Raw genomic sequence first — 26,193 nt, 5'->3', positions numbered from 1 at the left:
GCTCCAGCAAAAGCCACACCGCAGCTGCAGTCTCCCGTCCAGAAACCTTGAGCCAGCTGCTCAGCCTCATTCCTTTGTTTAGTCTGGTAAATTTCAGTATGTCTCACTGCGAAGATTTTTCGACTAACCACAACAGTGTCCCATTCACAGTGCAGCAAACGGACACAAGGGATGGGATGAAAGGTGTACAATAAATTGTGGGAGCTAGAGAGAGAATGTGCTTCAGAATGTACCAAGTACATAATATAAAAAGCAGATGTGTGAGCAGTGTGACTGCAGCTGGTTAGCGACATATTCATGCTACGCACTCATACTGCCAGAGAAGGATCATTACTGGCAGACAGCTGACTAGAGGGCTTTCATGCCTGGCAAATGTGTGTGTGTGTGTGTGTGTGTGCGTGTGTATGAGTGTGAGTTTGTGAGCATGCGTCTCTTTGATTAAATGTTTGTACGCAAAATAATGGTTTGCAACTACTTTCTTTCCACATGTTGCTGATGACTAATTTCAAAAACAAGACACGAACAGTAAAGAGATTGATGAAAAATTACAGGCTCCCTCTCAGTCCAGCCTTTGGAGGGTAAGTATATAATAGCTGGCATTTGGCAGAACATTGGGAGTAGTTGTGTTAGGGTGGAATTATGTTTTCTACAGCCTCAGCTTGGCATGGCAGGGCAGTTTCCTCATAGACAGCTTGAGTGGACTGGACAACACATCGCAGAAGCAGTTACTGTGGATAATTACTGAACATATTTCTGTAATAACTTGAAATGATTAGTAATATGAGCTGGTATGGACTTTTATGACTTTGCGCCACTGACAGCCATAGCCTAATTATGATTAAGTTTCACACAAATGTCTAATAGGATACAATGATGAAGTGATGACATTTTATATCCAAGAGGTCAAAGGTCAACTTCACTGTGATATCATAATATTTAGCAAAAAAACACTTTTATGGCCATTATTCAATGCCATAACTCATTAATAGAAGGGGGTTGGATGGTTTTGGTTGGATGGTGACATTGGTGACATTAATATTGGGTGCCCACCTTGAAACTGTGGTACTGTTATTAAATTCCTTTTAAAGTCTTCACTACATATATTATGAGTCTGAACAGGTCATGGGTGTAAACTGCAACTTCACTGGTTGGTGGAGGCATGCAACCATGAGGCGGCATTACTAGGTTGCCATGTGTGTCAGTCTTCCATGTATTGGGTATTAGTCTCAGTTAACCTCGGCTCTCTGGGTTAGGGGTGGACATCATTTGCAAATATTGAACAGACGTTGAATAATAATGAACTATTTCATTAGACAAAAATAATTGTTTAGTTAAATAAAGTAGGGTGATAATAATCACTTACATGTACATTCCTGGACTGAGTGGACTGAGTGCATAGGTCTGTTTGAGAACTATTTGTGTTGGTGTGCCTTATTTAAGGTGCCATTTTAGATTGTCAAACCCCCTTCCAGTCATTCTAAAATATTCAAAATGCATCATCGACCATACGCATTGGCTATATCAGCATGCTGAGCTCTTCCTCTTGCCTTTGTTTTCTGTTGGCTGTATGAATAGACCATTTCCTCTCCCATTGCTTCAGCTTTACGTAGAGTTACAAAATAATCAATCATCGTCTCACTCCTTTATGTTATCTGCTTGTTCTTTCTTGTTCTGCTTTTTAATCCATAAAGGCTTATTATTGTGTGAAATGAAACAGATATATGCTCTCTTTTTTTTTTATTGTTTGCACAATACTAAATGGCATGTTTCCACACCTACTGATTACTTGTACACACCAGCACTACAATTTGGGAAATTTACTGACACTTTTGCCAGCAGACATACCGAAGCCTTCACTACACACAGTAAAGATAATTAACTTGAGAGCTGCAACACTTAATCAATTAACCAATTACTTGCTAACCTTTAGATTAACTGCCAACTATTATGATAATTGATTAATCATTAGTAATTTGAATTCATTTAAATTAAAATTTTTCTATCACAGTCAAACAATTATCAAGAAATTTTTAAGATGTCACTTTGGACTTTTTGAATCAGTGACATTTTAAGGATGAAACAACTAATCGATTAATCAAAAAAGTAATTGAACATTGCAAACTTTTTAAAAAATGAGTGCATTCTTTGTAGTTTGCTTCCATCATAAACTATAACAGGCTTTGCTTCCAAGCAGACTTTGAATCTCACAGATCACCACAGTCATCCGCTGCTGGGAGGGTGTGGGGAAAATGCAATTGCATGAGATGCCATAGTTAAAGCTTGCCATCAAGTGACAATAGAAAACAGGTGTTGTCTCAGTAACCTAGTTAGCCCAATTAATGAGACATTCAGCACAACAAAGTGATAGTGTTGAGAAATTGTATGTGACGAATGAATGCACGAACGTATGAAAGCAGACAGAAGACTATTTCACCACAGTTTTCATGGCGGGAGACGGGACTGCTACTTTTCAAAAACTAAGTTCAAACGAAACAATCAGCTTGAACTTGAGTCAAATGTTTGTAGTCTCCAACAGACAACCCTCTGGCTGTCATTTGCTTGATTAATCACTGCTGATGCAGAGCAGAGTCTGCGCCGGCTGCCTGTCCACGACAAGCTCCGCATCGGAATGGCAAGCAGAAGTTTCATCAGGGTTGCAAATGCTGTCATCACAATTGGCCACATAACTGAGAGCTTACATGCTTCTCGGTAGTTGTGAGTAAAATAATTCCAAACTGTAAATTAACTAGAAACCTCAGTGTGCTGCATGAGCTAGTGAGAATATAAACCTGTCATGTGTCATATTTGATTGATCAATGATTTAATTTCCATGTGTTAAAAATTAATTGCATAGTTTTGTACTAAGAAGAACAGAACAGAATAAGTCCAATGTGATAATGACTTTTGGCCATTAAGCATTTCTCATTTTTAAGCCACACCACTACTTTGGCTACATCTGTAAATTGGGCTGTTGGTCCACTACTTTGGTTTTGAGCAAAATACTTTTACAGTTTTTGGATGGATTGCTGAAAAATTAAGTGCACACAGTCATGGTCCCCAGATGATGAATTTTAATGACTTGATTATCTTTTCACATTTCAGCCAGTGCGACACTGGTCCATGTCAGTTGATGACAGAATACATAAAGCTTATGACCAGGCACATTAGACTCAATTTACATTTTTTTGTCCCATTAGTGGTCAAATTCATAGAATAGCAAAGTTGTCTCCCCTGTTTTTTTTTTTTCATCCTTTTTTTTTTTCGACCACAGTAATGATCATCACAGCCTGATTGAGGTTTCAGCTTGGCTGTATGTTATTCTTGACATTCACACACATACCTAGATCCTACAAGTGATAGCACCTTTGTTTTCTGGGCTTTTCGGGGGGGAAAGCAGATCCACATCTTAACATTTGTCCAGCAACTGAGGCCCAATCCATAACTCGAAAAAAGGATCTTAAGATGCAGCTGCCTGTAATCTTTGTCTTTTCTCCCTTTCATCCATCAGCCTTTCTGCAACCCCATCCTCTGGCATTGTGAATCCAACCACGAATACTGGCTTTATTTCTTGTATTTCAGCAAAGAGGCCCCAAAGACCTGTCATCTCGTTCCACCGGCACCCACTTGCCACCCAAATCCTGGCATCTGTCTCTGATGGGGCAGATACACAGGACACACGATTTCATATGTTACACCATTTTTGTTGGATCTGTCCAATCCTTAATCCAGCCAGATGGATTTCTGCTCTAACTGCCAGAACACCAGTGAGGTTTTCTGCTCTCTAGTGTTGATGGCACAAGCAACTCAAGTCGCGTGTTTAATCAACAGTGTGAGCGTCCTTGCTAATGAATTCATCTTTATTTCTCAGAGTCTGCTTTATTTCTCTGTCTTTCTCAGAGATGCAGACGGTTGCAAAGACTTGAGCTCACTTAGTTTGAGTTTAGAGAGACAGCCAAAGTCTCATCCTGGAAAACTAATGGGTTCAGCATGCTTATGACAAACTACTGTAAATTGTCAGATTGTGGGTTTTTATTTACCTCAGTGGCCTTTAATTGGGACAGGCTTATATTAGAGACAGGCATTTATTTCTGTTTGTCCTTGTTGCTCCAGTTGATTTTCAGCTCAAAACCTCCTCCATGTTGACCTGTTGTCTTGGTAAATAGTTATTATTATTATTATTATTATTATTATTATGCTATGCCCATTTTCACAGAACTAACTCCATCGATACAGCAAGAGTCCCATCAGGTATTCCGCTTTTCCCTTTTCCCTAAACAATGTTAAGCACAACACTTCCTCCAGAACTTCGACATTAAAAGTTTTGCATCATCTGTCTTAAATACCAGCTTTTATATGAGAATTTGTGGTAGTTTATATGACCTTTTGTCTTACTGCTTCGAAAAGGCCACTTTATTTTAAGCTTACTGAGCCTTTAATGATTCACATTTAAAGCTAAAATTGTCAATTGTACTCTCACAGAATTTATACTGAATCTGTAAAGAGAAGAACAAAGACAGCACATTTCAAACCCACGACATGGAGCCATGTATTAAACTCCTATTATGGAGCTAGCTTACATATGAAAACCAGCGCTTGATTAGCCTATGTATTATAGCATTCGTTTTCACAAAACCTTAGTTACTTTGGATCGTGATATTGAGTTGAGTATATGCATTGAAGGACACAAATAACTACTACCAATTAACTACTACCTCTCTGCTCAACTTAGGTGGTTGAAAATGATTTGAAACCTTATTTTTTTCCAGGACACTGAGGTTTGACTAAATGTAACTGCCCTCACAATGGGACTAAACAGAGTCTAGAGCTCACAGTATAACTTCCAGAGCTGAAAATCCTGATCATCAACTTCCCCCCAATACCCACAGAGTCTGGACTCTGGAGAATATGGTTTCCCGCATGTATACAAATACTGAACACATATACAGTTATAGATTGATACTCTTTTCAGTATCAATTATGAACTCAGAGGTTTGACCAAAGTAGGTTTTTCCACTCTATACTGGCCAAATGCCAATCTTTTTTTATATAGTTAGGCTTAGTTCCTGTGGTCACACAAGCTGTTTGATGAATAATCCCACTTACAGGAAAGAATGCCCTTTAATGCAGGCCATGTAAGTTAGCAGATTGTGTATCAAATTAAATCTTGTTGGAGTTATAAACCTTTCAACATAATCTTTCTGTGAGTTAAGCACTTAATCGCATTTAGAACAAGCACGTTTTCAGGAGGAATTGTATTCCTCATACACAATGACACACAGGAGCTGCCATGCCGAACCAGCTTTTTGCTGTTTGCCACTGAAGTCCTTTAGAGTTTGAATGTTTTGCTCAAGGCTCTTCACTAATAGCTGTTGAAGGACGAGGCAGTGCGTCCTCATACTTTTCAGCAGTTTCTGGTATTCAGGGCAGCCGTCCTCTACTGTGGGTGCTCATGTTTTGACTTTTTTATGCTTCTCTCTCCTCTTTTTTCCCGACAATGAATGATGGCACTTATCCCAGGTATGCACTGTGGCCTTGCCTGAAATGATTGCATGCATCTTTGGGCAAGCCCCTTTTCCATCAAAAGACATAGTTTCCATTTGTTGTAATGACAGAATAATGGCATCACACCTGGTGCTCCACCCTCATTTTTTCTTACACGTACAAACACATACACACCTGCGCGTATATACACGTGTACACACACTGACGCACCAAAGAAGAAACTCAGCCAAAACTAAGCAAACATATAAATTCCTGTGACTAAGGGGTTAGAGGTGTTGGGTACCTCCTACAGTTGCGTAGGGAATCCCCACCCAGCCCCTTGACTACACTCTTAACACTGCCTCCACTACCTACAGCTTTACCCCTCACCCTCTCCTTACAACCAAGTGGAAACTCATAACCACCTTTCATGGGGTGTTTTGGCTGTTCTTTGCACATTTTTTCACATTTGAACTCCTCCTACCAACCTTGTTTCTGTTTTCAAGGAAAAAAACATGCCCTCTGTTGTATAATGCTGCCATCTGGATCCACAAAACATCACAAGCATCAGAACCATGTCTGCTGTCCAGGGACACATGGGGTAGAGCTGAGTGACTTGGGCCAATGATTATGGAGTTTTGCAGAATATGTACTATGTATTTGTTTAACTAGTATTTAGCTGTTGGTATATGACATGCTAATATTTGTTAACAAAGATAGCACAGGAGTGATTTTAACACACAAAGACTTATCTTGAGCCTTTGCCAATACAAGAGAACAAAAAAACAAGACCTTATCAGCAACTCTTAGCAGGTATTGTAACTCTGTTAAGATTTCAGACCTCTCCAGTGGTAATATTGTATATGGAATACACAGGGTTTTCTGTGTGTTCAAGGTTTACATTTTGGCAATTTTTTGAGTAAAAAGTAGAGTGCACACACTGTTGTCTGCTCCCACTGTTGTCTGTTTATTTATTTACCGTTGCTGTGCAACGTTTCCATCAATCAGATCTTCCTCAGGCGCAAACAGACTACGAACATCACATACGCAAATCTTTATTCTTGATTCTACTTTTTGACATGATGTGTACTACTACTAAGTCCAACATCAGGTGAAGAGATTTTTGGATGTACAGTACCATTTTGCACAATTGGACATTTATGCAAAAAATAAGACATGTTGACAGACCAAATCATGCTTCCATTCAGTAGTGGTGCAGAGTCCCAGTGTAAATAATAATAAAATAAATAATAATTAAACGCAATAGTTGATATTCTGTTGATTGGCTAGTCTTCAGCTGTATTTGAAGATTTATTTGACAAAAGCATGCTAAAATTTAGCATATCACAATGCGTTAAGTAAAGAAAGATATTCAAGTCTTTGCATTGCAGATATCAAAAAAAGCCTCCAAGTTGTGCTATAAATCTCTCTTAGGGAGTACTAAGCCCTAATAACAAGGTCTTGTATGTGCCTTACAATTATGCTTTGCGTCTTTCTAAGGGCATGTTTCATCTTCATCGTTAGATCCATCAAGGCCTCAGTCCTTCTGCTCAGCTGGAGGAGGGGCTGATGAATCAGCTCCGTCCTATATATGGGAAATTCTGTGGTCTTGGTCAGCAAGTCTTTGTAGTTAATTTCAGCCCAGTATGCGGGGCAAATGGCTCTGGTACAACACGAGTTATTGATGCCGTTTCTCAGTTGCAGGAAAACGTACTTTCTATGTTTCACTTCTTAATGTGACAAACCGTAACAAACTACTGTATATAATGGTATTATACAAGTGACCAGTAAAACGTTGCGTCATTAGTAATTAATCCATTATTTTATGATAATAAAGAGTCACATCTTGTTATTCATGTCTCCAAACTGATATGTTACATATTGTTGACTGTTACTGCATAATGAAGACATTAGGAAGTATGAACACAGCAGCTGTTTAGGGGATAAATGTTTGGTTGTAGAGCACGCCCAGCAACCCCGAAAACCCAACCACATTTAATAGTTGCTGCCCAAAGCATTACCCCAGAATAAGTGATCATTATGTGATATCCCCCAGCTGGTGTCCGAGTATTGAGTGTATATGTCATGGTCTCCATGGCGACTCTGGTTTATTCATTTACACACACACATACACATACACATACACACACAGCCACACAGATGGACAAGATCTTGGAAGCAGCCAGGCGTATTGTCTCGGACAGATTAAGGCTGAATCCATTTTATGCTCTGAATTTAAACAAGGGCATTTGTGTTTGACTGTGAAGGGAACAATGGTGACCTCATCCGTCTGTTGAAAAACAAACATCAAACACTACTGTTTTCGATAAGCTCGAACTAAAGATGTGTTTCTCTGTGTCTCATTTAGAGAAAAACAGTTCATGTGGCACTTGAAGCTCATCTTTCCTCAGAGCAACACAGAGTTCAGTCAGAGGAGGTGAGTTACACAAGATTCAATTTCTTTTAATGTCTCAGCCTAAGTGCCAGTCTTTTATTAACTATATCATTCACGTTTATGCACCTATCTGGTTTTATTCTTTGAATTCTCAGAGTGAAGTTCTTGTTGCTGTAGAGAACATTTTAGTAAAGCATCATGTGCACAATCTGTAACTTGGCAAGAGTGAGCATTCAGATGTGCACATGTTTGCCCAGGATTATAAAAGCTGCACAGAAACATTATTTATTACTACAGTGATTTGACTTGATTTGGATGCTAACATGCATCAACTTTCTCCCACATTTGTTTCCTCCTCCAAAAATCTCTTTTCTTGTTTTTTAGGGTGCCTGATGGGAAAACCCTGGAGCAGATCTTGACCCCTTATATTCACCCCACAGAGTCGGACCCTGTGGCACGTCAAAAGTGAGCTTTTGTCTTCTTAACGCTTTATTTCCTTGTAGTATTTTTGGTTTTTTGATCATTAGAAATGTTTGCCTACCTTGGAAAATGGCTCTACTGTATGTCCAGCTGTGTCACTGTTATCTGTCTCTGCCCAGTGAAACAAAGTGTGAACAAAGAAGCCATTAACATTGATGAATAGTGCTGCTTAAAAGCTGAAGTTATATTTGACACAACAGGATTGCTGCTATAAATACCTGCTGCATAGATTTTGCTTTACAGTTCAGTGACGACCACATTAACTGTCTTTACATTCTTCCATTTACTTAAAAACAGGCGTTACATTACTTGAAAAGAGTTGGTTGACGCATATACTTGAAGAACTTGAGTTATTTATCTATATAATTTTTTTTTAACACTTTCCCAGGGTTATTACTAATAGGAAATGACTGCCTACTGTCATCATGTTAATGTTGTTTAGTACGCTGATGTAGTGAGATGATTGCAATGAGCAGAAGGTTTGCAGTGGAGCTGGCATTGCTAAATGTGTGTCAGTGAAAAGAACAGAATGACTTTGGCTGTCTTAAACCTCCTTAATGTAATTTTCTCTATGCACAATCTCCACCTGCATCGGAAACCTGCAGAAGAAAATACACGCAGCCCATGCTGACAAATCACAGTTCTCACAGTATCCTTGTGGTATCTCTGTAGCTGCTGTAGCCCCAACAAGTAGTTAAATGTTTGAGGAGCTGTGCGTCAGCTTTATGGTAGCTCCGTGTGTAGGCCCCATTGGTACATCATAAACCCTTAACGCACATCTATAACTCAAACTTAAACCTAAGATAAAAACCTTTTTCAGCCATTCAGGGCCAGAGTGAATAAGTTGTGAACATAACTGTGGCATATTATAACCTTTTATGTTGATATGGTGAACTTACACATTCAGTTACAGAGCAGTAATCATTCATTTGGAGTTGTGTTTCTGGCACACTTACATCTGAGTGAATGTAAGTCCAATTAGCACTCTTCTTTGGCTCTGTTTTTGCTCTCTATTGACTCCTTGATGCTGAGCAACCAGTGTACAATGGGGTTTTGAAGCTTTTTCTATGAAAACAGCTGTCTGGTGCACCAAAAACAATGGTCTGAAAGTGCTGAGAGTGAACCAAGAGTTGCAGCTGGACAGCTAAAAAGTGAAAGTCACTATGGAGCCCTCTAAAGCTGAGAGGAACTGCACAATTGCTTAATGATTCATCCCTCTGAATGACATGTCTGACATTACACATAGTCATTTGATACATATATGATGAAACATATTGATTATAGCCACTTTAAGGGTATGCCACGGCCATTGTGATGAGGCGTTATTTAGTGCTTTTCATAATCATAGTATATTAAGTTCATTTAATGACCTCTAATACAGTTCCTGCTGACGGTTTGTGACACAGAACCATCTGATAAGTTGTCCTTTGAAACTGTCTGGGAAAGTGCAGACACTGTCAAAAAATCCTTGGCAGGTGATTGGATGAATCATCTGTCTATCACGGGCTATCACCTCTCGCTGTCATCACACCTAAATCACGCCTGTAGCTGCCAGTAGATCTTGGACACTTATTGGTCTGAACCAGCAGCGGTTTGGAAACAAGCACATAACTTGAACCCTGACGAGATGTATTCTCACACAATCTTGTGATATCATGAATCCAGTCACCTCTCAAGGTAAGCTGAGTTCAGGGGCAAAGCCAGAAACACTGGATTATGTGTTGCATACAGTGGTAGAAGTGTCACTAGCCAGTGTTTTTGGTTGTCACTGCACTTATAAATTGACAAAAACAAAACTGATTATAGACCACCAGTTTGGTATATGGTTTGTTTCCATTTGAAAAGTTCAAATAAGTTCAAATGAGCAGTTTTACTGTGAAGCTGTGTTTAGTTAGTTGCTTCTCTTGTTCATAACACATGATAGAGAGTGATGAAAACAAAACTAATTGAATTGCTCAAAAAAATTACAGTTGAAATGCAGAGCCAGTGATATGTGCACGTCAGCAGCAGGGTTTGGAATCAAACCCCAGCGTGACGTAGACACATTGGTCTGCTATTACACCGTAGTGTCTTGGGATTATTACATAGCATAGAAGCAGTTTGAACATGCATGTACTGTATCAGCTTCTGTTGCCTGTTGTATTTCATGTAGTATAATATGAGTTTCATCATTTTTTTCTGTAATAAAACCAAATGTAGCCACGACTGCAGTTTTGGTTTAGATGATTTGTAGCAGGTCCACTGTTGCCGGCACGCCAGGCCAGAGCCCCTGTAATTGAGTTTGGCAATGGTTTGGTTTAAGGACTGTGCCTCAGTTACAGGCTAACTACAAATCAGTCTGCATGTACACGAGCCTTTGTATGAGAGGGAATGGATTGAGATGCAAATATAGCTCTCAGCGAATTGGTGCGCGCGAAGTGTTTTTATGGCTGCTTTGCTCCCACAACAAATTTCAGATCTGTTTTGTATTTCTAATTGAAATAAATTGAATGTGTATGAATTAATTTTACACTTAACCCTCTGTTGATGTGTACTCTCCACACCTTGACACTGTTGTGCTGGTTTTGATCTACACTCACAGTCCTGTGGTTTTTAACACTCCCAGGAAGTTAATGTTTCCTATTCAGCATATACAGTGAGGAGAATATGTATTTGATACACTGCCCAAACTCTCACAGTTTAAGAGTACCTATGATAAAAATGACTTCTACATGCTTTGTAAGTAGGAAAACCTGCAAAATTGGCATTGTATCAAATACTTGTTCTCCCCACTGTACATAGGTGGAGTCACTCATTTGATCACTAGATTTATTTGTGTTAATGCAAAAAAAAATCCAGTCTGGGAAAGTAAAGATTTTATTATTCAAAGTTCATTTTCTCTCCTGATCTTTCATATTAAACCAACTCAATCCAATTTCACTTTTGTTGCTTTTGCTCTTTGTTCCCACCATCTTACTTTTCTATGTTTATCTGGGTAATTTTGCTCTTGCTTCACTTTCTTTTTGTATTCCCCAAGCTCATGTTTCTCCCAATATGTACTAAACCCACCCACTCAGTATTTCTTACCCGGACCTCTAACATAACAGTGATTTGACTCCACTGACCTAATGTTTGTCAGCAGTAAGGACTCTACTGTAAAACCTGCAGCCAGAGTATACTGTAAACTCTATTTAAATAGACACCTGACTTGGACCAGTGCCAACCATCTAGACAAAACCTTTCTGCTTAGTCTGGATCCAAGTGAGTGGGATTTAACTCTCCATGGCCCATTTGCTTGCTGTTTACAGTATGCTCGGATGCCATGGCTCATCATCACCAGGATTGTCTCTTACAGTAACGTCAGCCAGAGCTTCTACATATATCACACAGCAAACCAAACAAGTGTACATTTGGTCTCCACTGTACTACGCTTGTTTTGACCTTAGCAGAGACGACTATAAAACACCTTTTTGTTCTTGTCTTTTTTGGGAGTTGATGCACTAAGTGACTGTGTTGATGTGAATTTGTGTTTCAGGTTGAAGATGTATGTTCACGCCTCGTTTGATCACGTGAAAGTCTTCATGAAGGCAGAGGGGAGAAAGGCAAACTCTGTGAGGTGAGATATAGTGATTGTATGATACTTTCCTGCAGGGCTGCAACTAAAGATTATTTTCACTTTCAATTAATCTGTCCAGTATTATCTTAATTAATCATTTGGTCCAAGGAGACGTTGCACACACACATCTTTTTTGTTCAGGTTAAAAATAATGTGTAGTTACTGTGTGCTTCTCAAAGATTAGCAACACTGTAAAATGTTCCCTTAAAAATACAACGTGCAGTTTAAGTATACATAACCACATTCACACATGCCACAGCCTGACAGATATTGGATGTTTAAAACACACATTTATACATGAGAGTTAAAAAGAAAACTTATAACAATCAGCCAATATTTGTTTTTCAACATAAAAGCATACATTAAATACACATTTCTGTTATAGATCCATTTAAATTTTTAACATTTTACAGTTGAAAACCAAGATTTTCGATGGGGGAAATATCTTCATATCTTTGGCATGACATGTTTTGTTACAGTACTCATCAGCTAACATACCCACTGATAGTCTGTGATGAGTTAATAATAGTATAATACTAATGTCTAATACAGAAAATGGGATTGGATTTACAGTTGTTGCCCTCCACAATAAAACAAACCTTTGTTATAGGCAATTATATATTAAAAATAAAACGTGTTAATATTCTTTTTTTTTTATTTTGAACTAGTGTAAAATAAAATGGAAAGCACTTCTGTAATCTCTTGAAGTGTGTCAGCCCCCTGTCATTTCACAGGCATCCTATCCGTGTGACTGTTCTGACCGTTTGATTAGGCTTGCCAGTCATGACAGATTTATTTGGTGTGTATGAAATCGATATAATTTATTTATCAACCTGACATCACTGGCTTGTAAATTCCAGCAAAGCTACTCAGACTTTTGGCAGCGAGGCCTCAATAGGAAGGATTTTCTCTTCCCCCCGTTTTCCCTTTAACTCCAACATTGGCAGTGCCATTGGTCAAAAAATACTAAATAAAAAAAGAATCTGAGATGAAGTGATGGTTTGACCAGAACCAGTCGAGTCTTTAACCTCTATCTCAGCCCCTCCCCCCCCCCACTTTCTCTCTCACTCTCTTGCTGTGTTCATAGTTTCTGTCATCTTTGCTCTCTTCCCACTCTGTTTGTCTTCCTTTGTCTCCTTTTTTTTCATGAGGTCGTGGGATGGTGTTGATAGCACTCATTTTCCTCGCCTACTTTTTGGATTCTTTGGCTCTCTTCCATTCCCACTTAGTCATGGAGTGAATAATGATCCTCGGTACTCAAAATCATTACCCCCCTGGCCTGCATGAAACGTCACGAAACCTCCCCTCCCATCTCTCATCCTACTAAAATACACATGCCCCTTTTGTTTTCCCCAGTGGGATTGCTGCCTACTCTTTGTGAGCAGATACATTATATTTTATGACAGCATATAAAGAGGAAATACTGAATGAAGAGAGTAAAGATGTGACAGATTAATGTGAGTCAGGATGTAGCAGGAACTGTCACGGTATCACCTTTTACCCTTTTTATGAACCTGATGAAAACCTGAATGCTTTAAATGTACTATTATCTATGATACTGCACATCTTTTATAATGTCAGCATTATAATGACAACCATTCTAGGTAGTGTATAATGCTGAATAATCACATATTATGAATACATAATCATCTTCAGGGCAGAAAGTTGCTACAGATTTTCACCCAAAACACTCACATTTCTTAAAGTTGTAGATTGTCATTTAAACAGATTTTCACTTAAGTTTTATGTTCTCGTGTGCTTTAGTCTCCTTGTGTGACACACATCTGATAGTAACCCTGTGATGATAAATCTTCAAAGTATGTGTCTACTAATATTGTGAGCGTGAGAACAGAAAAACGGTCTATAAATGCTATAAATTATAGTGCAGACCAGTCAGCTACTAGAGAATTTGTACCATGGCTCTTTTGAGTCACTGTCTACTCTCATGCTTGGTTGTTTAGCTTCACATGTAAGATGACAAAAATGTAAATGTTGATCAGGAAAACAAAAAAAAACAAACAAAAAAAAGCTGAAACTGAGAATCTTTAATAAGCAAGTTATATTTTTATGCTTACATTTTTATTTTTGAAAATTACAAAAATTAAAATACAGAAAAAAGTGTGACCAATGACCAAAGATAATTTGCCCCGATTGCACATAAACACAACATTTCTGATCCTTAATAGTTCACTGAATGGTGACTGCTGCTTGCTACCACATCCAATCAAATCTTTTTATCTGGCATAATGGTTCATTGTCCATGTCACGTTTGTCCTCTGGTGGTATTCACAAATAAATGAAAAAAATACTTGGATACACACACCACCACCACCACCACCACCAGGGCTGCACCCAAATCAGAATTTTCCAAGATGACTCTGAGCTGCCAGCTTTGGCTGAATATTCAGATTAGTCAGTTGCTTGTGGTTCCAGTTTATAGTCGTTTTTTAAAGTAGTTTAGCCGTCATCACTAGCATTTAGAGCTTCCACCACCCTTCTCTCTGTTTCCATTACACTTTTTTAGTGAGGTGATCTTGCAGTAGGACTCGGTTTGGAAAAGTTTACTGCCTACCGTGCTGTCATCCTGTGTCGCCCTTTGCACGATGACACAGCTAAAATAAAAGTGAAGTGATTCAATTGACAAAATATGATTAGTTTTGGGTTCCTCTCAGCTGATGATTCAAATGATCAACATTTAAGTGGCAGCCCTACACACCGCAGACAAACAAGGTACACTTATGCCCCTCCGTAATGTTACGTAAGCCTGAGCCAGGGTGCAGGGATGCAACCAGGGGTTTTCGGCATTCTCACACATGAATAGTTTCCCTGCTGTGTGTAGATTCCTCTCCTTTGGTAGCAGTGATATGTGCATGCATGTGTGTAACAGGATGTCTGAGCAGATGTTATATGATTTTAGCATGTGTTAAGTTTCAATAGGAGTAACCCAGTGCTAAATAACATCTGCAATGTGTAATAGTGTAAGAAATACAAGTTTAGTGATACCTCTCATTATAATTTTGCCCTGCATTGTTACTAGAACAAGTTACACTGGATTGTGGCTACTTACTTGAGCTCTTTGATACAAAAGCCCCTCAGCTGTAAGACCATAGTAATTCATTTTAAATATATAGTTATGATACTGATGTTGATTGGAGCTTTGCTGAGGTATTTTATAATGGCATCAAGCACAGATTAAGTGCAAATGTTTTCGGTACTGCAAATTCACATTTACTGATGAGTATGTGATGTCCCTCAGTGTGGACATTGCCATGGTTACTCTAACCAGGGTGAAGAACATGCAACAGTCAGCATTTGCCATCATGTTTTCATAAGGAAACATACATCACTGTTAAAACACAAGCTGTTCTGCAGAATCCACTTCACAAACACACTCAAAAAGATGTTTTTATAGACTGCTGGAGAAGTGCTAACCAAGAAAAACGATATAATTAATAGAATATAAATATTTCCGCAAACTTGTCCACAGACAATCAGAATATCATGTGAGCCTGTCAGCATGTCATGATTTTGTTTGTACTGACAAAATCCTTCTTTAAAATATTCTTTGTTACAGCTGTAGAAAAAAACAAATTCAGTGTTTAGTTTCTACTCTGTATTGCAGCTCGGCAAATTTATTGTAGCCACCTGTTGTTTTGTCTGATGAGTCAGTGGTCTTGTGGGGGTTGGCATCACAAGAAATTGTCGCTTCAAGGTGGAAAGATATGTAGCCAAAGGCATTTCCTGCTGAGAAATTGTAATAAATGATTCATGGTAATTGTTATCCATCATAAAACAGCATCAGTGTCTTTCTCAGAAATGTTTCATAAATGACTGAACAGCTATTAGTCTGATATAGTCACACTCATAAATCAGAGGTTTGGGAAAAAACACTGTTTTGATGTTTTGATGCTTGGCTTGTCATGTCTGTAGTAATGAGTGACTCAGTAGCATAAATCTCTCTACCTCTCTGTCCCTCTTTCTCTCTCTGTCACGTTTCCCTGTCATACCTTAATAGCTTTGAGAAAAGAGTTAAACAGTAAGGGCCTGTTTTCTTTGTAAGTGTTTATTGTCAACATTACATCGAGGGAGGATGAATGCAAGTAGGGCAAAATTAGGATGCTTGTCTAAGGGGGGTATTACCTTACATTAACTGGTACAGTTACATAACATGAGCATGGAAGACTATAGCTCTGATGAGAGGAGGGGCCCCCACAGTCTGAGGTCACATCCCTCTTCAGGGGTCCCAAACAAGGTCAAACCAACGCAACCACAAAGGGGCCTCCTCTTTTTTGAATAACGCAGTCTTAGAGGTAAACCCCTAATTTTGAACTATATTATTAATGTTATGAAGTCATTGCCTGTGGTAGTCGTTGCAGGTCATTTTTAACACAAAAGTTATGGCTGCAAGTTTTTTGTTATTGAAAGTCTACTGGAATATCAACCCTCTCCAGTAAAAGCTCTTGAGCTAAACTAAACATAGCTGTGTAACTGGTCAACATCCTCTTACTGGAAAGGATACAGACTGTGCATCAAGAGAAGCATTCACACCCTTCTGGATGTTTGTTTGTGTTGTTTTATTCATGTTTATTTTTTATTAATTCCACTCCTGAGATCCAGAGGATGCCCTTTCCTCCTTTCCCTTACCTCTTTTCCTCTCAGTCAGCCGAATCCCCAAAGAGCATCTCAGCCTGTTGACGAGTCAGAAGTAGAAATGCTGTTTTTACACTTGCAGCCAAAAAAGGAAGTCTGTGTGTTCATTGTGTTTTTTTTTAAAACCATAAAACACTGATGTTTCTGTCCTTCCAAGCTGTGCTCTCTCTCACATATTTGTGGCAAACCCTCTCCTTAGCCTTCCTGAGCCTGTCGATCTGCTCTCCCTCAGCTTGCCCTTAAGCTACATTCAAGTTTGTTTCTGTGCAACAGATGCTTCCTCATGGCTCTCCTGCAATGCTCGGCTAGTCTTGGGTATTTTTTACTAAAATAGCATGGCATTCATGGCAGCAGATGTTATGTAATTGTTCTGTGTCACAGTGGTATTGTGGTAATATTTCTATTTATTTAAAAAATTGTTTTCATAACTGTTTACCGTAATTTCCCGTCAGTCTCAGCTGTAATTTGAGGTTAATGCTAACGTGGAATGGTAACAAGCTAAATGTTAACATATTATTACTGGGTGGGTGTGTTTAGAGCTAAAGAGGGTGGTTACATGCCCAATACCAGAATCCTCAGTGCATACATCACAAACACATGTCAATGCATTATTGAAACAACCATAATCTACCTTTTATTGTCATCATAAAACAATGCAGACACTAACTTTTAGACATATATGTACTGTCTATATTGCATTGTGTATTTTTAACATTGCTACCTGCTATCACAATAATAACTGTTCAATATCAAAAATCTTTTCAGTTGCTGTTCCACATTAATCTGCTATCTCCTTGCTTGGTCTCAGCGGTGCAGGGGGAAACAATAGGAATCTCCGTGGAGAGAACATCAGTCTTACCCTCTGTTCATTCACTAGAACATTATATAGAGACCAGATGTGTGCGTGTTCTTCGCCCAGCTTTCTAGAAATGACCGGAGATTTAACAATCCCATCGACACCACAGGGGGCTGCAATCTGCTCCGGCATCAACCTCTCTTTTGCTGCTGTTGTTTACAAACACTTGTGTTTTAGGTTAACTTGTATATTCCACTAAATAGAAAACATCCATGAGAATTAATTTATTACAAACTTGACATAAAAACAAAGGAAATGGAAACGGTACTTGTCTGTTATGCAAAGTGCAAATGGATGCCGCCCTTCTGGAAAATCTGCTCGTCTTCTAGTTTCACTGCTTCATCTTTGACACATCATCCTTCATGCCTTTTTTTTTTTTTTTTTACCCTAAAACCCATATGCCAATTTCTGTGTCCCTGCAGCCGTTTGTTGTGCTGTGGCAATGCATTACCTTTGTGTTTTGAAACCCCACAAGCTATTACTTCTTTCCTTGATCCTGCACTCCAGGAAGTGCTAACACATATTGCTGTTTTATTTTGTGGGGATAATGTGAAATGATTTTATCCCACCTACAAAAGACTCTTCCAGGAGGGAGGGCTTCTTGGAAGTCGGCCCGCCAGTAAAGATCTGTAAATGTCACATTATAGTAGTGTGCTTTGATTGGCTTGAGGAGTGGGTGTCTTCTTGGGCAGGTCTTGGTCTCCTTGTGATTTTAGTAAAGCAAACAATGACTCAATAACCCTTATTCTATCATGGGTTTGACAGTTGGTGGGGATGATGCCATTTACTGTATACATCCAAACTACACTGTATATTGCTTAATATTTTGGCAGTGAGAGCCTAAGCTTGACGGTTCTGAATCAGTTGGAGTGGAGAGGCGAGCCATGTCCCCCGAGAATCCAGTTAACTATTTAGTCTGGTGATTTACGACCATCCCTAATGCATGACAGGACTACTTAGAGACAAGACTAGACTGATGTCATCTCATACAAAGGGCAAGAGGAGGGGAGAGAGCCACTTCATGTGCTTTTGAGAGATGTTATGGATTCTTGGTGAAGTCACTTTCCATCTCTTGAGATGAACACCAAGCGGGATCTTCAACGTGCCAAGCTATGACTTAAAACTCTATCAATCCTCAAAAGATTTCTCAGCTGTCATCGTGCCACAGACGTCTGGAAATAAAGAGCCGCAGTCACTAGTTAAAGGGTTTCAACTACAAATGGTTGTTGTTTTTTTTCTCTTTGTTGCACCTAAAAACTTGGAAATGACCAAATATCTCAAATAATGATGTGCTGAGTGCCACATAAAATCATTTATCCAGCATGCTGCAATTGAGTCTGTCTGGTAATCACCTGTTTGTGTTTTTTGTTGTTTATTTTTTTACCTGAAATAGGTACCACAATTTGGACATTCAGAAGAGCCTGAGGGACAATCTGAGCTACAAAACACTGATTGAATATCCTGTGCTGCATGTTGTCCTCAAAGATTATTGGAAGGACTATCCACTGAAAGGACCAGGTAAATAAACACTTCAGCACCTTTTAAAAAACCTGATAAATGTATGTCCTGTCCTGGAGCAAAACTAACCCACTGATGCTTTATCAGCACATGCACTAAATACTAAATTTAGCTTGACTCTTTGCTTCGCTTTACTGCTTATAGTTTAACACTCATGTTTTCTGTAAGTAAACAGGACATGAGTCAAAACCAACACAACCCCTTTGGACTCCCCTGATTCCAGCAGCATTGTATCATGTCCTGGTTTCTCCATCTGGGACTTTAAAACTGCCTGTTCCCTTATTTTTCACTATGGCAACATGCTACCCCAACGGAAATGAGCATGTTCTGCAGAGCATCACACACACCAGCTCAACCTCAACAGCAACCTTGGCCAAAAAGAGGATCAAACATGGCTTACTGTTGAACAGTGACCTCATGAGTTGTGAAATGACCGAAGATGAGAAAACAGGAGAACAGGAGGTCTTGTGCTTTTTCTCACCTTTTTGTCAGTCTCCTCTAGTGCCAGGTGTTTAGAGCCAAGAGGTGTCAAACTTGTTGAAGTAGGACTGCTTATCATGAAAAAGCATGCAGCTATTTGTTCCTCTATATATATGCACAGTGTGGTCAAACTGAATATATCTCAGAAGTGTTAGCACAGTCACAAAAGACCACGGTAATCCAGTATCATTATACTGTCAGCCCCAGACAGGCTGAATGACAAATGAGGTAATTTTAGTTTGTGTGTGTGTGTGTGTGTGTGTGTGTATATGTGTGTGTGTGTGTGTGTGTGTATATGTGTGTTTTCAGTGATAAGGCCTTGGTGCCACGCTATTTTGTTATAATGTTAGTCATAGAAACATCCTGATAATTTCACATGCCATGGCCTGGGAAGCTGGGCAGGACGTGATAACAAGCAATCGGATATCGTGGCAGCGGCATGTCCAGTGTCTAGGATAAAGTAGCATCCAGGGCTTAGCAGTGCTCCAAACACGCAGCATGCAGTCAATCAGTATCCTGGTTCAACTACATTTATGGCCTCACTGACTCTGAGCCAGCATGTGTCTGATAACATTTTAACCTTGCTGTTGTGTGACTCATACTGTGAAATTACCTTTTTATGTCACACTTAACAGAACAAGTTTAAGATCCAAATGTTGTCACCCTTTTGTAGATGATCTGTCCACTACAAGAAAGAAAGGATTAGCTCATGGACAAAATGTAAACACAAAGTTACACATTTTGAATCCTCTGTTATAGCATTGTTTATAGATGTCTCATGATGGAATACGCATCTGAGTGTTTGCACTGAGGTAAGCGCAGGCTTTCAGGACATTTGGTTTGCTCGGTGTAGCCAAACCAAAACCCACAGTATTCTACTGTTTGGAAAAAGGTCAGGGTTAACCTACAGTGAAGACAGTCTGACCCAAATCCCTGGCAGACAAGGGTCTGACCACAGAGGTGTTTGTCCTGGTGGGAGGAAAGTTACACTACAGTGTGTCAGGCAGAGTCTCACCACTGACTTTATTACTCATGGCTAGTGAAATGGAATAAGTGTTTCTGTGAAAACAGAAGGGGACATACAGTGTTTTTTTATGAAAGACAAACACTAAATCCAAGTTTGTAAACATTTTCTGATCCTGTTCATAATCAGTAAACAGGATAGACTTAAAAACGATTACTTCATTATCAATGAATTATTATTTTCTTGATTCACTGGTTCGTCATTCGGTCTATAAAATGTCAAAATATGGTGAAAAATGTCAGTCACTGCTTCCTCAAGCAAGGTAACATAATTAAAGGCTTGTTTTGTCCCAACCATCAATCCACAACCTAAAGATATTCAGTTTACTGTAAAAGAAGACTAAGTAATCACTACATATTTTGGAAACAGATAATTTTGGCATTTTGTTAGGCAAAACAGGATAGGGTTAAAAATCAGGCATCAAAATAGGTGCCCATTCATTTTATGTTTGTTGACTACTTAACTTAATTGACTAATTGTTGCACTTGTAAAGCAGGCCTATATATTTTATCTAATGTTGAGAATGCACATATACTCAGCATATCTATAATTCAAACTCCTTGGTTTTATATAGCACCAGTCAAAAGTTTGGACACATTTTCAAAGTGGCTTGAATGAGAAAGTTTGTTAAAAATTTTGACTGATACTATATCTCAATGAACTCCTAAAATTATATGGACAAAACCACAATTGTGGGGCCTTTTAAATTGTAAGTAATGGTCCGTGGCACAGATAAATGGTTGATGGGAGGCAGGCAAAGCTTTTTAATTGTGTCTTGTGTTACAGCGCAGAGAAGAAAAGCTGAATTACATTAATCTTTTATATTACAGACTGAGTTAGATAATCATTTTTTAAGACACAGGCGAAAATGTGTTGGCCAACGTGTCTGAGGTTTAAAGTGAATTTTACACAAATGGCTTCATGCACATCATCGAATGCATTTTATAATTCACCAGACTGTGGAAGGATCATGTTGGAGAGTAATTGCATATAATTCACAATTATCATTTTACAATCGTTCCACAGACTTTCTTTCACACGTCCACCCTACTTTATTGCACAACTGCATTAATTGCTGGGCATGCTGCCTCATCCTGAAAACAAGCATGGAGCCAAAACATAGTGTCATCATTCCCAAACTGTCGGCACTGTCCTTCTCTTTCTCAGCATTTCTATTAACACATGACCCCAGCTGTGCTCATACCAATGCTCTGCACGTACTAACTGATCACTCTGATCGCTTGTGTATACGTTTTGACATGTAAAAATGCTGCTGTTGCAACAGCTATGTTTAATCATGCTTTTTATATACAAATGGGGTCATATTATTTCAGCTGAACCTGCGTCAGCCTGCAAAAGTTTTGCAAGACAGAGTGAAGGGATGGATCCGACCCAAGTTTCACCATCAGGGTCTCGCATCCCAGGAGGAACCGACATCTGGACAGGAACCTCAGAGACCAGTCCTGAAACTGAGCCCCCACAGGAGAAAAAGGCAAAGAAAGAAGCAGGGAAGGAAGAGCTGGAGGAGGGAGAGCTCACCGACAGTAGTGATGAAGAGGAGGTGAAAGGAAATACTGTACAGAATAACTCACGTAATAAGGGCTGTGATGGTGCCAAAAGCCCTGCTGATGACATGGACTTTACTGAAGATGAGCTAGCAGACAGTGGGGATAAAGTTGTCGATGATAGTAATAATAAACATAGTGACAGCAGCAGGGATCAATGTATAAACAAGGATATTACTGGTAGTACTGATGAAAATAGAGCTGTCAGTGAGAGTGCTGAGATAAGTGTGACTAAGGAGGATGCTTTAAAAGAATCGGGGAGTGTTCCTTCCCACCTCTGTTGAGATGAAAATGAGTCAGCTAACACTACTGGCAGCTATGGATTGGAATGATAAAGTAGATTTTGCAGATGTCCAGGTTGAGATGAGTGTGGGGGCAGACATATCTGACAGGAAATTGACAGTCTTTTGCCAGTAATCAATGCAACCCAACATTTTTTCCCCTTTTGTTTTTCAATATTTTTATACAGATTATTTTAAGAACGGTATCATTGTATATACACAAAATCACTTCAATGATAAATTTAGGTTTAATCTGCCTGTGTAATCATGCTTTCTTAAATAAAGACATTTTTGGAAATCTTTTTGTATTTGTGTTCTGTAACTGCACATTAGAGGTAGGCAGTGAGACTTGTAAGACATCAATTATAATTCTTTTTTAATAATTAGCATTGAAGGCTTAGGTTTTATAGCACATACCTGACCTCAGAAATAGCAGTTAAACCATCTCACCTCAAAGCCCATCCATTAGCTATCCTGGATCTTTTGATATTTCACATGATCTGCTAATTAAGGTTATATTTTTTTATCAACTGGTTTTCCCAAGGCCAAGATCGTCTTTAAAGCTATCAGATCAAAATTAATTTTGACCATATGCAATTCCATTACAGTAAGGCAAACTGTGACAATCATTTAATTAGATCAAAAGCACCTGATGCATTACCTTGAGGTCAGATTGTCAGTAAATAGTTTGTGTATGAACAAAATCCAGTCTGTCAATACAGGTTACACTCAAGAACGTATCCTTGTGTTAGTGTGCTTCTGTTGACCATTCGCTTTAATTGAAAACTAAGAGTGTGCACTCCCACGCTGTGCCTACATCACCTTTCAAGTTCAACACATTTCTCTGTTCTGTGAAGCAACAGTAAGACCATTAGTCTCATTTTCCATCAGCTAATAAAAGTTAATGTTGACATGCTCATTTTCCTGACATCTCTCGGGGTGTCTCCCTCTGTTAATTTACTTTTGCATGTGGTGTCTCTCCATACCCCATTCTTACCTAATGTTAGTTTATTACGACAGCGGAGTGCCAGTAATAACTGACAGTGTAGCCCATTGGTGGGGCCAGTGTTTATAGATGTGTTTTTATAACCCATGCTAACCTCTTTTGGATGTTAACCCCTATGGATCGGCTTTCTTTGATGTCTGGCCTGTGATGACGCATTTTCCACCCTTTTGCCGTCAAGGGCAATGATCTCACATCTGACTGCGCATCCCTCTACAATGGAGAACTGAGGGACCAGAGACCCCCAATTCCTTGTCCTGAATGGTAATGCAATTTTAATGCCAATGTTCAAATTTTCTCATATGTTTTGTTCATAATTCCCACTGGGACCTGATTAAAATACATAGTTTGCTGAACAAACATCATCAGCCAAAAGCATGGGTTAGTTTTTGTTGCAGAGATCTTTGTTGCAGCTTTTTCTTGGGACTTTTCAAATATACAATCTCTACACAAAAAAATCTCCACCTTTCTTCTACATGCCAAGAGGATGACATCTTCTTCAGCCTCTTATTGTGATATCTCTATTATGTTCCAAATCCAGTGGTGACTGTATTACTAATGTTGGCAATTAGAACAGTCTTACATTTGGATTGGAGTCAAACACATGCAGACTGCATGATGCAGTACTTTGATAAAGTACTGCGTCTGCGTTTTCAGCAGACTATCATGCACTGCATAGAAAATGCCACAACCTATCACTGAGTGGATGAAAGCAGTAGTAACCCTATGTGTTCTTTCTTTTGGTATTGCTTTGCCTGTGTTGAATTACAGTCCATTTTATTTTAGCAGTTCGCTTAATTTTCTATCTCAATAAAGTCACTCATTGTGACCACACGAAAGCAGTGCTTTTGTTTCTGTTTGCTGTTAAAAGTAATTCTGAGCTGTTTTTAGTCTGTGGAGAACACAGGCATTGGAAATAATGCCTCCAATTTAACTAAATTGCCCATTGAAACTTCTGAAGTTGGTTTGCACTTAATTAGTCTTGATTTGGTGGGCAGGGCTCAATTGTACTGCGTGCAGAGCTGGTTTTTATGAGACTTTGGGACATAGCTCTGCTGTGGTGGCCTTATCCAGAATCTGGCCAATGTTGGCAGAGCTCTGTATCAGGAAATGCAGGTATTGAAGCACAAAATCAAGTCTCCAGAGTCTGATGTCATCCATTTTCTCATGACACACGGGAGTGGTTGTCATTAGGCACACTAAGAATAATTTATCAAGTAGAATCTCCAAAATGCATGAAAAACATTTTGTTCAAAATCAAACACTCTTCATCTGCAACCAAGTATACAATTTTGCATGCATATTTCACATTTTGAATTGACATTGAACTGATTTTTCGCTTACCTCACTGTTCCAAGCTTAGATAAGTACCACTAAATCAGGCCATCTGCGTGTCCTAAAAATAAACGCTGTTCTGTGACGCTTTGGAACACTCCACCATAGTGGTTTTCTATTGCCTGTTAATTATTGAGCTCACAGTTATACAACCTGAACAGTTATTATGTACAGGTTATCCATGGTCAACAAAAACATTACCTTGGCATGATGCACAGCATAAGTTTTTTGGGATTTTCCCAAATGTTTCCCTCATAAATTCAATCCCACAATGTGGAACTCGGATGCAAAATTAAGCCTTATGTGGGAGGACTGCGGTGCAATTTGTACACTGCACGAGTATCGCTAAGTTATTAAATCATCCTTGAGGACAGATTGAGGCCGAAGGCTCCAGAGCTTTCACATGATTGAAGTCGTCCTGCATTAAGGATAAACAAACGTCACAGTCACACTTCAACACAAACAGACCAGTAATGTTGTCACTGCAGTCACCTCGGAGACTGATCCCCAGTAAGTTGTTTAAAGGAAGTGATTCACTTGCTCCCTTTTTGTCTGTCTCGTGTCAATCTGTCAGTCCAAACTCAGAGGACCTGTTCATTGTCTGTGTTTTATCATCAGTCTCAAGTTATCATGGTGAAATAGTTTTGTTTTTGGCACGTGCTGTTGCCTGATGAAATGTCCTGACTATGTTTCCTCTCTGCTATATTAGTTAAGCAACTTTGTGCTAATTTAATGCAGACCTCACCAAATAATTTTCAAATACACAACAGTTTATTGGTATGCGAGGTAAAAAAGGGAGTAACAAATGGTCCTTATTCTCAAGTCTGTTCTCAACTCTCACTCCCCAGCTACATACCTGATCATTTCATGGAGAACAGCATCTGGTTGAAATAATAATGCAGACTTCTTGCCACCTTATCATGGTCGAGTTTATGTTTCCTTGTGACCATGGGAGCCGTGTTGTCAATAGCTGCTGGTAGGGTCTCCTAAAGCAAGCCAGTCACGGATGAGGGGCCTCAATAGGTGTGATTCAAAGTTCTAAATGATCATCGTTTTTGGGAAGAGTTACTGTGCAACATCGGGGATACCAGGACCAGTGCTTGGAACCAGGCCTGGTAGGGGTGCCCTGAGGCAAATACCTGACAACTGGACCACTACCTGTAGGGATTAGTCAGAGTGCCAAGGGAAAGCAGCAAGGGAAAGCAGGGGCTTTTACAGATTTAAAAATTGTGTCTTTGGATGTGGAATATCAGCTCGCTGATAGTAAGCAGTGGGAGATGCAGTAGTGTGACATTCAAGCATACAAACTAGATATATCTGAGTTTCCCCCTATACACAGCACCAGCTCTAACACCAAACTGCTTGATAGGTGCTGGACTGTCTTTGTTTCTGGATATACTCATTAGCATGAAGCAGTGATTCATGATGCAGGGAACGATAGCATCACCTCTGTCTCATTGTGTGTCACACGAAAGAAGGTGTCAATCAAGATTTTGAAGTATACAACCTTCTTGGAGTCCCTGTGTAGTA

At 39.2% G+C, this 26,193-nt stretch overlaps 1 protein-coding gene across 3 annotated transcripts in view; it reads left to right on the top strand.

Annotated features, from left to right (window-relative positions):
- znhit6 (zinc finger HIT-type containing 6) overlaps window positions 1–22,614 on the top strand; it is a 33,525-nt gene extending 10,911 nt beyond the window's left edge. For 2 of the 3 annotated variants that reach the window (XM_053322797.1, XM_053322799.1), the window contains 5 exons: window positions 7,850–7,918; window positions 8,261–8,341; window positions 11,871–11,951; window positions 18,851–18,975; window positions 21,814–22,614. In XM_053322797.1, the coding sequence (XP_053178772.1) occupies window positions 7,850–7,918; window positions 8,261–8,341; window positions 11,871–11,951; window positions 18,851–18,975; window positions 21,814–22,328 (871 nt within the window). In that variant the 3' untranslated portion in view covers window positions 22,329–22,614. The remainder of the gene's footprint in view (window positions 1–7,849; window positions 7,919–8,260; window positions 8,342–11,870; window positions 11,952–18,850; window positions 18,976–21,813) is intronic. The other variant, XM_053322798.1, reaches the window with a different exon arrangement.
- Window positions 22,615–26,193: the final 3,579 nt, after the last annotated feature.

This window comes from Scomber japonicus, chromosome 7 (genome assembly GCF_027409825.1).
Source record: "Scomber japonicus isolate fScoJap1 chromosome 7, fScoJap1.pri, whole genome shotgun sequence".
NCBI classification, from domain to species: Eukaryota; Metazoa; Chordata; class Actinopteri; order Scombriformes; family Scombridae; genus Scomber; species Scomber japonicus.
This window is presented reverse-complemented; position numbering and strand designations above follow the sequence as displayed.